The 14,485-nt window shown below is 45.0% G+C and overlaps 1 protein-coding gene across 1 annotated transcript in view; it reads left to right on the top strand.

The window, feature by feature from the left end:
* Positions 1–12,915, top strand: part of LOC141126935 (transmembrane 4 L6 family member 1-like) — an 88,846-nt gene extending 75,931 nt beyond the window's left edge. The window contains exon 6 of the mRNA XM_073613010.1: positions 12,767–12,915. Coding sequence (XP_073469111.1) covers positions 12,767–12,865 — 99 coding nt within the window. The 3' untranslated portion in view covers positions 12,866–12,915. The remainder of the gene's footprint in view (positions 1–12,766) is intronic.
* Positions 12,916–14,485: the final 1,570 nt, after the last annotated feature.

Genomic DNA, 14,485 nt, shown 5'->3' with positions numbered 1-14,485 from the left:
TTATTTGCTAGAAAATTACATAGAACCCCAAAACATTATATATGTTTTTTTTAGCAAAGACCCTAGAGAATACAATGGCAGTCGTTGCAACTTTTTATCTCGCACGGTATTTGCGCAGCAATTTTTCAAACGCGTTTTTTTGGAAAAAAATCAGTTTTGTGCTTTAAAAAAACCAAAACAGTAAAGTTAGCCCAATGTTTTTGCATAATGTGAAAGATGAATTTACGCCGAGTAAATAGATACCCAACATGTCATCTTTCAAAATTGCACATGCTTGTGGAATGGCGCCAAACTTCGCTACTTAAAAATCCCCATAGGCGACGCTTCAAAATTTTTTACTGGTTACATGTTTTGAGTTACAGAGGAGGTCTAGGGCCAAAATTATTGCTCTCACTCTACCGATCGCAGCGATACCTCACATGTGTGGTTTGAACACTGTTTTCATATGTGGGCGGGACTTACATATGCGTTCGCTTCTGCATGCGAGCACACGGGGACAGGGGCGCTTTAAATTTTTTTTTTTTTTATTGTTCTTTTTACTTTATTTATTTTAGTTTGACGCTGTTTTCCACAAAAAAAAATTTTTGACCACTTTTATTACTATTACAAGGAATGTAAACATCCCTTGTAATAGGAATATATAGCACCCAAGCCAAGCCACAGTTCCCTGTGTCCATTCAGACATGGAGCTACAGCCCGGCCCCCACCCCCTCTCGCCAATGGCGCTCCGCTGCTGTCTCAGCCAATGAAGACGGAGAGTCACGGACAGCCGATGCTCTTGTGCAACATTGCTGGATCTAGATGGGGCTCACATAAAGTATTAGGGGGACTGAAGCACAAAGAAGGTTTTTAATCTTAACCACTTGCCGACCGCTGTAAGCACATATACTTTGGCAGAATGGCACGCCTGGGCAAAGTAACGTACCTGTACGTTACTTTGAATTTCCCGCCGCGCACATGTGCGCGTGCCTGCCGCGAGCTCTGTGACCGTGCCCGTGGGACCCGCGGACTTGATCGCCACTGGGATACCCGCGATCGTGTCACGGAGCTGAAAAACGGGGAGATGCCATAAAACTATCCCCTATTTTGTAGACGCTATAACTTGGGTAGGACCCCACTGCCGCCATTCTTTTTACAGCGCTGATTTTAGTATTTCATGTGAGTGTACCCTTTTTTTAATAAATTTGGTATATTTTTTACGGAATACACTATGTGGCTTCTCTCCTTCTCATCCCATTACATGGCCAATTGCTCTTCATCATTACCCTGAGGGACCCACTAGCCACTGGTTGGCTTCCGGATTTTCATTTCCATCATTCCTCTGGAACAACCATCAACACCCACCACCCAAGCCTGATTTGACCCAGTTGGGCGTATGCTCTTTTGGGTCAATGCCATCTGGTAAGCCTTCCTAATGTTGGTGGTGCTTCCCTTCTGTGCTTACCTTTGATGTCACACATATGATACGTTCTTTGCACGAAGTCACTGAAAAAGTATCTGTTTATCCATGAGCTTTATATACATGGAGGACTGTTTGAGTTTTCTGTGATACCCGGAATCATCAGTTGGACATTTTTGTTTATGTTGAACTTCTAGCGCTACACATTTTGTTTTGCCTGTTGTTACATACCCATATTTCATTGGTTGTGTTAGCTGCTTATTTTTATCCTTTGTTTGGCCGCGCAGAATTTTTTGATATCCTAAGGAATGTAAACATCCCTTGTAATAGGAATATGGCACGACAGGTCCTCTTTATAGTGAGATATGGGGTCAATAAGACCCCACATCTCACCTCTATGCTGGGAAGCCTGAAATAAAAAAAAAAAAAAGATCCTGGCTTCGTAGCGGTGAGTCGGTAGAAGCACCGGAGGGCGGCGGGAGGGGGGGACGTCCACTCTCGCCTCCCGTAAGAACGATCAAGCAGTGGAACAGCCGCTATGATCATTCTTATAGTGTAGGGAATCGCTGGCTGAAAAAGCTGATATCTGAGTGATGTCTGTAGCTGCACCCATCATTCAGATATTTCCGCACAAAGTCAAGGACGTCGTATGATGGCCGGCAGGCGGGAAGTGGTTAAAACGCTTATTTTTTTTAACACAAAGTTGTCAATTTATACAATATTTCTAACACATAGCATGTACATACCAAAAATGACACCCCGAAATAGATTCTCCTACTATTCCTGAGTATGGCCATACCACATGTGTGAGACTTCCACAGCCTGGCCACATACAGAGGCCGAGTACGGCCGAGCATGGCCGAGTATGGCTGAGCATGGCTGGGTATGGCTGAGTATGACAGAGTATTGCAGGGTATCGCCGAGTATGACTGGGTATGGCAGAGTATGGCTGGGTATCACCGAGTATTGCAGAGAATGGCTGGGTATGGCTGAGTATGGCAGAGTATTGCGGGGTATGGCAGAGTATTGCAGGGTATCGCCGAGTATGACTGGGTATCGTCGAGTATGGCTGGGTATCACCGAGTATTGCAGAGAATGGCTGGGTATGGCAGAGTATGGCAGAGTATTGCGGGGTATGGCAGAGTATTGCGGGGTATGGCAGAGTATGACTGGGTATCACCGAGTATTGCAGAGTATGGTTGGGTATGGCTGGGTATGGCAGAGTATTGCAGGGTATTGCGGGGTATTGCAGGGTATTGCACAGTATTGTGGGGTATTGCAGAGTATTGCACAGTATTGTGGGGCATTGCAGAGTAGTGCAGGGCATTGCAGAGTAGTGCAGAGTATTGCAGGGATGGCTGAGCATGGATGGATGGATGGATGGCAGTTGTCACTAAGCAGCGCTGTGGGCACTACACATCCAGCCCACAGCGCTGCTGCCATCCGCTCCCTCCCCCTCTCCTCTCTCACTGTACCCATCGGTACAGAGAGGGGAGGAGAGGAACCGTTTGTTTACATGTGATCGCTCCGTCATTTGACGGAGCGATCACATGGTAAACAGCCGCGATCAGCGGCCATTTACCGGGATCCGTGATGCGCCGGGTCCTCGAGAGTAGAATTCTGGGAGGACATCATAGTACGCCCTCCCGGAGTTAAGCAACCACCCTGTAGCCGTCATTCGGCTATGGGACGGTTGTTAAGTAGTTAAAGTGATACTAAAGTGATACTAAAGTCTCATTTTGTTTTTTTAAATAATAAACATGTTATACTTACCTGCTCTGTGCAGTTGGTTTTGCACAGAGCAGCCCAGATCCTCCTCTTCTCGCGTCCCTCTTTGGTGCTCCTGGCCCCTCCCTCCTGCCAAGGGCACCCAAGCCAAGCCGCAGTTCCCTGTGTCCATTCAGACACGGAGCTGCGGCCCGGCCCTCACCCCCTCTCGCCAATGGCGCTCCGCTGCTGTCTCAGCCAATGAAGACGGAGAGTCACAGACAGCCGATGCTCTTGTGCAACATTGCTGGATCTAGATGGGGGTCACATAAAGTATTAGGGGGGCTGAAGCACAAAGAAGGTTTTTAATCTTAACCACTTGCCGACCGCTGTCAGCACATATACATCGGCAGAATGGCACGCCTGGGCAAAGTAACGTACCTGTACGTTACTTTGAATTTCCCGCCGCGCACATGTGCGCGTGCCTGCCGCGAGCTCTGTGACCGTGCCCGCGGGACCCGCGGACTTGATCGCCACTGGGATACCCGCGATCGTGTCACGGAGCTGAAAAACGGGGAGATGCCATAAAACTATCCCCTATTTTGTAGATGCTATAACTTTTGCGCAAACCAATCAATAAACGCTTATTGCAATTTTTTTTTACCAAAAATATGTCGAAGAATACATATCGGCCTAAACTGAGGAAAAAAAATGTTTTTTTTATATTTTTTGGGGCATATTTGTTATAGCAAAAAGTAAAAAATAATGTGTTTTTTTCAAAATTGTCGCTCTTTTTTTGTTTATAGTGCAAAAAATAAAAACCACAGAGGTGATCAAATACCACCAAAAGAAAACTCTATTTGTGGGGAAAAAAAAAACGTCAATTTTGTTTGGGTACAGCGTTGCACGACCGCACAATTGTCAGTTAAAGCGACGCAGTGCCGAATCGCAAAAAGTGCTTTGGTCAGGAAGGGGGTAAATTCTTCCGGGGCTGAAGTGGTTAATGCATAAAGATAAAAAACCTTCTGTCTTTAAAACCACTTTAAATCAGTATTTCTCAACCTGTTTTCAGTCAAGGCACCCTTTAAAATGATGGAAAATCTCAAGGCGCCCTACCAAATTATGGACAGTCTTGAGGCACCCCATCCTAAAATGTAAAAACTATTCGAATAGTTTTACATAATGCAGCAACATCCACACACGTAGGACACCCAACATTAGAAGTGCAAGTTGGTACTGACTAGTATTCCAATGTTTCTCTTCTTCCTCAGTTTTTCTCCATCACTCACCTAATGTGAGCCGAAAACTGATGGAGAGGGGCAGGGAGGGTCAAATAAGGATGCTGTGCAGGCGACTGACATCCCCCTTATCATCTGATGATGCCATTGGTCATTAGCAAGTCGCAGCTAGAAGGTCATAATGTTGCACAATGAGAACCTGTGGCTTTGTGTAACTAAAAGCCAGGCTTTATCCATCCGCTGCCTTGTATACAATTTGTGGGCATTCTGCCAAGGCACCCTGCTTTAAAAAGGCTGCTCAAAACTAGTAGCTATGTTTTTATCAGAACTGAACACCCTACATCGCCACCCCCCTGGTCACCACTATACTTAACCACTTCAATACCGGGCGCTTTCACCCCCTGATCGTCATTTGATCAGGAGGGCCAATCACAGAGCTCTCATGCCGATCGGAGATGCGCCGTATCCGAGTGACACGAGCGCATCGGATTGCACCGCTGTGAGGGCACGCGCGCGTGCGATCCCCCTTCTTCTGAGGGACGTTCCACTCAGGAGGAGGAAGCTCCCACCTGGCCGTATATGTGCAGTGGCCGGGTGGGACCTGGTTTAAGCGGTAGTAAACCACCTCCCACCCGGTTTTATTTTTTGAAACCTGCAAGGTAAAGACATAATGTGCTAGTATGCGTGAAACATACCTTAGAATGAAGCCTTCCAGCGATGAGCTGTCACCCCTGACAAAGCTTCCATCTTCACCCAGTCTTCCTTCCGGATTCGCAGACTCTGGCTGTGTGACTGGCCGGAGCTGCGATGATGTCACTCCTGCGCATGCGGGAGAGCCGCCGTTTACGGCACAGGACTCTGAAGGAACGGCCCGGGTAGGCGTTTCTTCAAAGCACATGTGCCGCAAACATCATCGGCCACATTAACAATAACTATGTCCTAAACGGCGCACGTTTAGGAGATATGTACAGTACCTATAGGTAAGCCTTATTATAGGCTTGGATGGGGGATTAATGAGGCTGTAGGGTGTTCATGGTTTTATCTTTTCTGAAAAAAGGAACTGAAAAGGTGAACACTTTAAGTGCTTGTTTACACTTGCAGTTGGGAGGCATTTTTACCGCCCCTTTAACTGCTCCCACTTAAGCTGCAAATGCAGCTGCCAGGAGTGAACACATGCTGCGGCTGCAATGCTTTACAGGAACGAAACCCTTGCTGCATTCCGTGGGAACTACCGCCCGCCAAACACAACCGATTCAAGGGACTACAGCCGCCTCAAAACGGTCCCACAACCACGTGCAATGCATGGCATGGTAGTGCAGGATTTAGGGGGTTAAAACAGGAGGTGAGCATGAAACACGTCTCTCACACCTGTTAAACTACTCTAAAAAGTAAGCAACAGCGTGAATCACTTTTCAGAGGAGCCACAGCCTTGCATACATCGAGCCCTAAGGCCTCATGCACACTTTGCTTTTAGCTGCAGGCTCAGGGCATAGATGTACACATCCAGCCCCACGCTGTTGGTAGCCTATCAAACTCTACGATTGTCCAGACCCGCTGTCCACAGCCTGTGATACTCTGAGAGTCTGCGATGTGCTGCAGGTGGCCGGAGGCTGGACAGTGCACCTAGCAGTATGAATGTTTAGGGTAGTATGTGCCCAGAATGCAAGCAAACTGTGTTCTGGGCATTCATACCTGGGTGCATACTGCCCTAAAAATACCGCTAAGTGCACCGCCCAGTCTCATCAAGTTGCAGCAGCTCTCAGTGTTTCACAGGCTGCCAATAGTGAGGCTGAACGATGATCCTGTGCCCACTGCCTACAGCTAAACACTAGAGTCCCATGCTCCAAAGCTAAATGCCCAGTGTGCATGGTGCCTTAAAGCAGAGCTCCACCCGAAAGGGAAGCTCCTCTTGTATGCACCCCCTCCACTGCCACATCTGACACTTTATTGGGGGGGGTGAAGGGGGCAGGTACCTAGTTTGGACAGGTACCCGCTCCCACTTCTGGGTTAGATTGCCACGGTGATCCACAAGGATCTTTTTCCCTTCCTCCTTCCCCTGCAGTCTTCTAGAATACACACAGAGGACCCAGAAGACTGCAGGACCATTCACAAAGTGCAGCACGAGTTGTGCATGCGCAGTAGGAAACCGACTCTGAAGCCGGAAAGGCTTCCCTTACCTAAGATGCTGATGCCTGCACCCGAAGCAGACTGAAGAATCACCCCGGGGGCCAACATCATTGGATCCCTCGACAGGTAAGTGTCCTTATATTAAAAGTCTACAGCTACAGTATTTGTAGATGCATTTTTTTGGGGGGGGCAGATGTAACGGTCCAAAAGTAGCAGGAAAAAGGCTCCACCCACTACGGGCTGTCTGCAGAAAACGACAGTAGGGGGTGGAGACAAGACCAGTCACCCTGCACAAGGAGAGAGAGCAGCAGTGAGCGGTCTTTACTACAGGAACTGTCAATAAATAGTGCGCTAAAATTAACTTCCTATTAAAGTGAAAATGTTTGAGTATTGCAGCAATTAACCTTACCATAAAATCATAGATACTTAGTGAGTTCCCTAAATTACAAAAACCACGTGCATAAGGTGATCGCGGTCAGGGACTGATTGGTTCAAAGCGCTGTTACTTTGTATCCCATGTGAGTGTAAACACATATGCTTAACAAAGAAAGTACCATAGAGGCTGTGTTCATTGCGCAATGATTTTCTTCTTTTTGTGGTTACATGAATGTAATACATGATGGGAGGAATTTAAAAACAACCAGCCGGGTGCATCAGAAGTGCAGGGGAGAGATTTACGTTCCAGATAGCCATCTATTGAAGCAATCAGCAACAGTGTACTCTGGTGGTTTTCTTCCCCTATGCATAGTTACATAGTAGGTGAGGTTGAAAAAAGACACAAGTCCATCAAGTCCAACCCATGTGAGTGATTATGTGTCAGTATTACATTACATATCCCTGTATGTTGTGGTCATTCAGGTGATTATCTAATAGTTTCTTGAAGCTTTCAATGCTCCCCGCTGAGACCACCGCCTGTGGAAGGGAATTCCACATCCTTGCCGCTCTTACAGTAAAGAACCCTCTACGTAGTTTAAGGTTAAACCTCTTTTCTTCTAATTGTAATGAGTGGCCACGAGTCTTATTAAACTCTCTTCTGTGAAAAAGTTTTATCCCTATTGTGGGGTCACCAGTACAGTATTTGTAAATTGAAATCATATTCCCTCTCAAGCGTCTCTTCTCCAGAGAGAATAAGTTCAGTGCTCGCAACCTTTCCTCATAACTAAGATCCTCCAGACCCTTTATTAGCTTTGTTGCCCTTCTTTGTACTCGCTCCATTTCCAGTACGTCCCTCCTGAGGACTGGTGCCCAGAACTGGAAAGCATACTCTAGGTGCGACCGGACCAGAGTCTTGTAGAGCGGGAGAATTATCGTTTTATCTCTGGAATTAATCCCCTTTTTAATGAATGCCAATATTCTGTTTGCTTTGTTAGCAGCAGCTTGGCATTGCACGCCATTGCTGAGCTTATCATCTACTAGGACCCCCAGGTCCTTTTCCATCCTAGATTCCCCCAGAGGTTCTCCCCCCAGGTGAGGTGCTCCTCACCTACAACTTCTGTTTATACATCCCTCTAGGGATTTAGAGATATATATATATATTTTTTTTTTGTCCTACCGTCTGATTGATATATAATTTTTTGTTCTACCGTCTGATTGATCATATCCATATGTAGGTTGATATTTTAGATATTGATATCTGCCTTATGCACGTGTTTTTTTGTAATTTAGGGAACTCACTAAGTATCTATGATTTTATGGTAAGGTTAATTGCTACAATACTCAAACATTTTCACTTTAATAGGAAGTTAATTTATTTATTGACAGATCCACTCACATTTTAGTGCTATCAGAACACTTTTTTACATGGGTGCTGCTTGATTATTTGGTTATTTCCTATTTTTCACTTTATTTACAAAATTTTTCATTCATAATATTTTGCACATTATTTTTCTCGCACATTTTTTTCAGTTATATTTCACATATCAGAGCTTTAGTACAATATTTACATACTTTACTACAGGAAGCTCCTGCCCACAGGGAAAGTGCTCGATTACCGCACAGATCTGGAAGAAATACACAAAGTACACCAAGATTTTATTACCAATACACATGACTCTTGTGTTTAGACAATATCTGTTTATCCCAGAGTCACATCCCTGTAATACATGCACATTGCCTCTCGTTTTATCCCTTTACAAACACTGCAAGAACAAGAAGAAAAAAAAAAAGATGAATTTTCAAAAATCCATCGATTGCCTTTCTGTAGCTGAAGCTGCCTCTGCTGTACTGAAATTCCAAGCCGTATTATCAGCCCACATCTCCTAACATGTGAACTAGAGAACCCAGCAGAGCAGGAAGTAACCTCATCAGTGTTCTGCTGCTCCTTTACCCTCCAATTAGTAGTCTAGCGGAGTGGTATTTGTTATATAGTTGAGGGTCAAGCAATATTAGTCAAGCGATTTGTTATAGTGGAAGGTCTCAATATGCTGCTTGGCAGGGGTGCTTTGATCACAAAACTGGCTGAAAAGAATAACAAACCCTTTTAGCTTCCAAATAATTTACATACACCATATTAACAAAAGTATTGGGACACCTGCCTTTACACGCACATGAACTTTAATGGAACCCCAGTCTTAGTCTGTAGGGTTCAATATTGAGTTGGCCCACCCTTTACAGCTATAACAGCTTCAACTCTTCTGGGAAGGCTGTCTATAAGGTTTAGGAGTGTGTCTATGGGAATGTTTGACCATTCTTCCAGAAGCACATTTGTGAGGTTGGACAAGAAGACCTGGCTCACAGTCTCCACTCGAATTCATCACAAAGGTGTTCTATCAGGTTGAGGTCAGGACTCTGTGCAGGCCAATCAAGTTCCTCCACCCCAAACTCGCTCAGACATGTCTTTATGGACCTTGCTTTGTGCACTGGTCCAAATCATTTGGTTGAGGGGGGATTAAGGTGTGGGGCAGTGTTGCCAACCTACCAGACTGAAATTTACTGACACGAGACTCAAAATTTACTGGCACAGGTTTTTACTGGCATATCCTAAAGTTACAAAATTACAGTTTTAAGTACAAATTTCAGTATTTAGGCTACAAATAAGTACAATATACAATTAGCAATATGATGTAAGGTAGATATTAAGGAAAAAACATATTTCTTATTTTCTTTTGGATATAGTAAGTAAGTAGCTCAGGGACAGGACTCAAAAGGGCAAGAAATTAGAATAGGTGGCACACACATGAAACTGACTCTCACAGTGACACTGGCAGCAGTGTACAGCAGCACAGATGATGATGGCACCTCACCGACACGTCATGTCCCCTCCTGAGTCACTGTGACAGTCTCTCTCCACACCAGGTGATCCCTTTAGTCCACTCCAGTCCAAACAGCACTGACAGCCCTGCTCCTGACTTGCCTTGCTGCCGTCCTGCAGACCCGCACATGAGACTCCAGACTGCTCCGCTCGGCTCCCTTGCACCATGACATCACACGACATGCTCAGGCACCGCCTCCACCAGATTCGCCTCCCCGCCAGCACTGCCTGAACACACTGTATCAGGCACTCGGATGGTTTCGAACGGCTCTGGACCAGAACTGCGTATGCGCAGTTTCGAGCAGAGCGTCAGAGCCATATTATTTACTGGCAACCTTTTCCTGTCACTGGCATTTACTGGCAGGAGAAAAGTGCCTGTTTTTTACTGGCTGCCTGTAAAAATAGTGACGGTTGGCAACACTGGTGTGGGATTGTTCTTCAGGGGTTGGGCTTGGCCCCCTAGTTCCAGTGAAGCGAACTCTTAAGGCATCAGCATACCAAGACATTTTGGACAATTTCAGGCTCCCAACTTTGTGGGAACTGTTTGGGGATGGCCCCTTCATGTTCCAACATGACTATGCACCAGTGCACAAAGCAAGGTAAATTAAGCCATGGATGAGCGAGTTTGGGGTGGAGGAACTTGACTGGCCTGCACAGAGTCCTGACCTCAACCCTATAGAACACCTTTGGAATGAATTAGAACGGAGACTGCGAGCCAGGCCTTCTCGTCCAACATCAGCGCCTGACCTCACATATGCACTTCTGGAGGAATGGTCAAACATTCCCATAGACACACTCCTAAACCTTGTGGACAGCCTTCCCAGAAGAGTTGAAGCTGTTGTAGCTGCAAAGGGTGGACCAACTCAATATTGAACACTACGGCTGGGATTCCTAAGACTGGGATTCCATTAAAGTTCATGTAAAGGCAGGCATCCCAATACTTTTGGTAATATAGTGTATTTGTATTTCAACTGTGTTTAGCGGTTTGTGTGAAGTTGTAATGTTGGGAAGCACCGTGACTATATATTGAGAATTAAACACTCAACACCCTGGATTCTCTATTTACTACAGGGGACAAGATCTAAGGGAATTTTTTATGTTCCTTCTGCAATTGTGATTTCTCCCACAAGCAAAAAGTATACTGGTAGAGCTAGGCAGATTATAATATGGGTATAGCATGATATGACACATATAGAGAAACTGCACACTCCGAATATTAATTCTAAAAAAGAGAAAGGTTCCCCATGACGTTTTAAAGCAGCAATTGAGAGTCTCAACAAGTAGCTGTAAAAGCTGGACCACTATTACCAACGAATGGATCAACAGCTATTAACGTTGATCCTGCTTTTCAAAAGCAATGGTAATATAACCTGCTCTTCATTAACTCATGGATATCAGTGCCGTTGATTGTACACAACATACCAGCATACCTAAAAGTCAGTAAGTGAAGCAAGCTTCCACCTGTGCTTACTCACACGGGATCCGGGAACCTACTCCTTCATATTTCACATGTTTTACACTATCTGACTTTTCATACAGTATTTTTTCTAACACCCTAGAGAAAAAAATGGCAGTCGTTGCAATACTTTTTGTCACACTGTATTTGCGCCGCAGTCTTACAAGCGCACTTTTTTTGGAAAAAAATACACTTTTTTTAAATTAAAAAATAAAACAGTAATGTTAGCCCATTTTTTTTTTATATTGTGAAAGATAATGTTATGCCGAGTAAATTGATACCCAACATGTCACACTTCAAAATTGTGCCCTCCTTTTGGAATGGCGACAAACTTTAATCCTTAAAAATCTCCATAGGTGACGTTTAAAAAATTCTACAGGTTGCATGTTTTGAGTTACAGAGGAGGTCTAGGGCTAGAATTATTACTTTTGCTCTAATGATCACGGTGATACCTCACATGTGTGGTTTGAACACCGTTTGCATATGCGGGCGCTACTCATGTGTGCACGCAAACTCGGCGGGACGGGGCGTGTTAAAATTTTTATTTTTACACTGTTCTTTTAAAAAAAAAAATTGTCTCACTTTCATTCCTATTACAGGTAAACATCCCTTGTAATATAAAAAAAAAACATGACCGGACCTCTTAAATATAAGATCTGGATATGTATTATTTCAATAAGACTGAAATGCAACGCTATAGAGTATTAGTGTGCGACGGTCCAGGGAGTTCACTGGCATCTCCTCTACAAGCTATTTTTCGGGGGGGACAGGCGTGTAAAAGACTTCCCCGATACAATGAAGGTATGCTTTTACACCATCAAAAAATATGGGAAATAGCTCTGAAAAAGCGTAAACTGGGACATATACACTCCCATACCCCCCTGTGGCTTAAAGAGGGAGTCCACCTAAAAAAAAAAAAAATATTAAAAGCCAGCAGCTACAAATACTGCAGCTGCTGACTTTTAATAAATGACCACTTACCTGTCCCAGGGTCCAGCGATGTCGGCAGCCGACGCCGATAACCCGCTCGGTTCTCGGCAGCTGCCGCCGCCATCCTAGGTGAGGGAATCAGGAAGTGAAGCGTTGTGGCTTCACTTCCCGGTTCCCTACTGCGCATGCGTGAGTCGCGCTGCGCATCGTAACTGGTCCCCGCTATCATTGTCGCCATCATTGTATGTCAGGCATGTACACAGCGATTTGTGGGTGCGTGCCCATTTGCGAGCGGGGGAACCAACCAGCGGGTACAGCCACCCACGATCGCTCCAGAGACAGGCAGAAGAGGGATCTGTCAGTGTAAACAAACAGATCCCTGTTCTGTCAGGGGAGGAGAGTCAGATATACTGTTCCTAGTGATTAGGAACAGCGATCTCTCTCCTTCTCCAGTCAGCCCAGCCTCCATACAGTTAGAAACACCTCCCAGGGAACACACTTAACCCCTTGATCGCCCCCTAGTGCTAACGCCTTCCTGCCAGTGACATTTATGCAGTAATAAGTGCAGACCCATGTATGCGTTTGCATCTGCATGTGAGCACGAGGGAATAGAGACGCTTAAAAAAATAAAATATATATTGTTTATTTTATTTTTACAGAAAGAAGAAAAAAAAAGAAGACAAAAAGAAGGAGAAAGGAAGGAAGGAAGACAGCCGCCATCGGCGGTTTCTTTCTCTGGCTCACCAATCACACGGTGAAAAACAGCCTTTGCAATACAGAGTAAAAATAAATAATTTATATCAATAAACTTTTAAATTGTCATACAAATATATATTTGAAATAAAATCTTTTATTATTTTTGGCAATAACATGGTGTGGGCGGATTTCTGCCGTCACACCCCTCCAGCCTGTGTCTTAGAATAAAAGGGAGGTGAAGCCTCTATCAATCTACATGTAATATCCCCTCCCATTGTGGAGGAGGAGGGAGGGAGTGGGTTGTCATTTACCACTGTGTATATGCCCACATGTGTCACTCTATAGTCACATGTGCTGCTCAGATGTGATAGGGAGGAAATGCTCAGTATAGAAACTCACTGAAAACTGAGCATGTGCAGAGTTACCACCTAGCTGAATTGGGGACATGAACAGAAGGGGGAGATAGAGAGCAGCAGGATCAACCAGTTTTTTTGCAGAATACAGAAAATAAATCTCATAGTGACTGAGTGAGTATGAACAGCATGTAATACACTATTTATTGATAGTTTTTTATGATGTGGGTTTAGTGATGCTATAAGGTAAAAAACCTTTTGCATGCAGCTCCCTCCCAGGGCTCTCGGCCTATACTCACCTGAGCCCAATCTCAGTATAGCGATGGGCACAAGACTAGAGGCTCTCAGCTCTCTCAGCTTGGGTTCACACTGGTGCGATGCGGGACAATTCCAGCGCCGGTTCCTGCATCGCATCTCTCCTGCAGACAGTTCACACTGCCCTCTGCGAACCTCTGCAGGTGTCAATACAATGTTAATAACACCCCCAGATTGGTTCCCAGATCGCAGTGCAAACTGTGGATTCGGACAGGAATCAGATCGCATGGGTGAGCACACCTATTAGATCCGATTCCAGTGCGGGTAAAAAAATAGAAAGTCCCTGCACCTTTTTTCTGCAAATCCAATACGGGTTCAGCCATACAACTGTACAGACATCGCATGTGATCGGCACAGCAGTGCGGGTGTGAATCACATGCAATGTCTGTGTTCGCTATAGTGTGAACCTGGGCTCCCTCATTGGCTCAGACAATTGCTCTTGCTGCTGTCAACCACAGCCAGCGACAAGGGAGCAGGGGGCGGGCCAAGCCAGGCTCTGTGTGTGTCAATGGATACACAGAGCGATCCCGCATGAGTACTCCCATAGCGGCTTGCTATGGCGGGCACTTGGTAAGGGGGAGGAGCCAGAGGCACCCACAGGGGACCCTATGAGAGGACCCTCAGGGCTGCTCTGTGTAAAACCTCTAAGTATGGTAAGTATAACATGTTTGTTAACTGAAAAAATAAATTGACCTAGTATCACCTTCAGATGATAAAAAAAGGGGGCAATTGCCGATTTGTACCTCCCCCTGGCCACACATCTAAACGAACCCTAAGGCCTCATGCACTCTGAACGTTTAAATTACGTTATAAACGCCAGTAGCTTTGCAGTGAGTTTTTCAGCATTTTTAACTTTTTACAATAGCGTTTTTAGTGCTTAAAAAAAAAAATGGATGAAAAACGTTAAAAATTGCTTGTGAGACGCGTTTTTGAGCGTTTATCAAAGTTTTTTGATGTTAACTGAAAAACTCCTTTCAGAACCCACTAGTTTTGTTTTTTTTTTTAAAGCCGAAA

Source organism: Aquarana catesbeiana, linkage group LG02, assembly GCF_042186555.1.
Source record: "Aquarana catesbeiana isolate 2022-GZ linkage group LG02, ASM4218655v1, whole genome shotgun sequence".
NCBI lineage: Eukaryota > Metazoa > Chordata > Amphibia > Anura > Ranidae > Aquarana > Aquarana catesbeiana.
The sequence above is the reverse complement of the archived record's forward strand: the minus strand, read 5'-3'. Positions and strand labels throughout refer to the sequence as shown.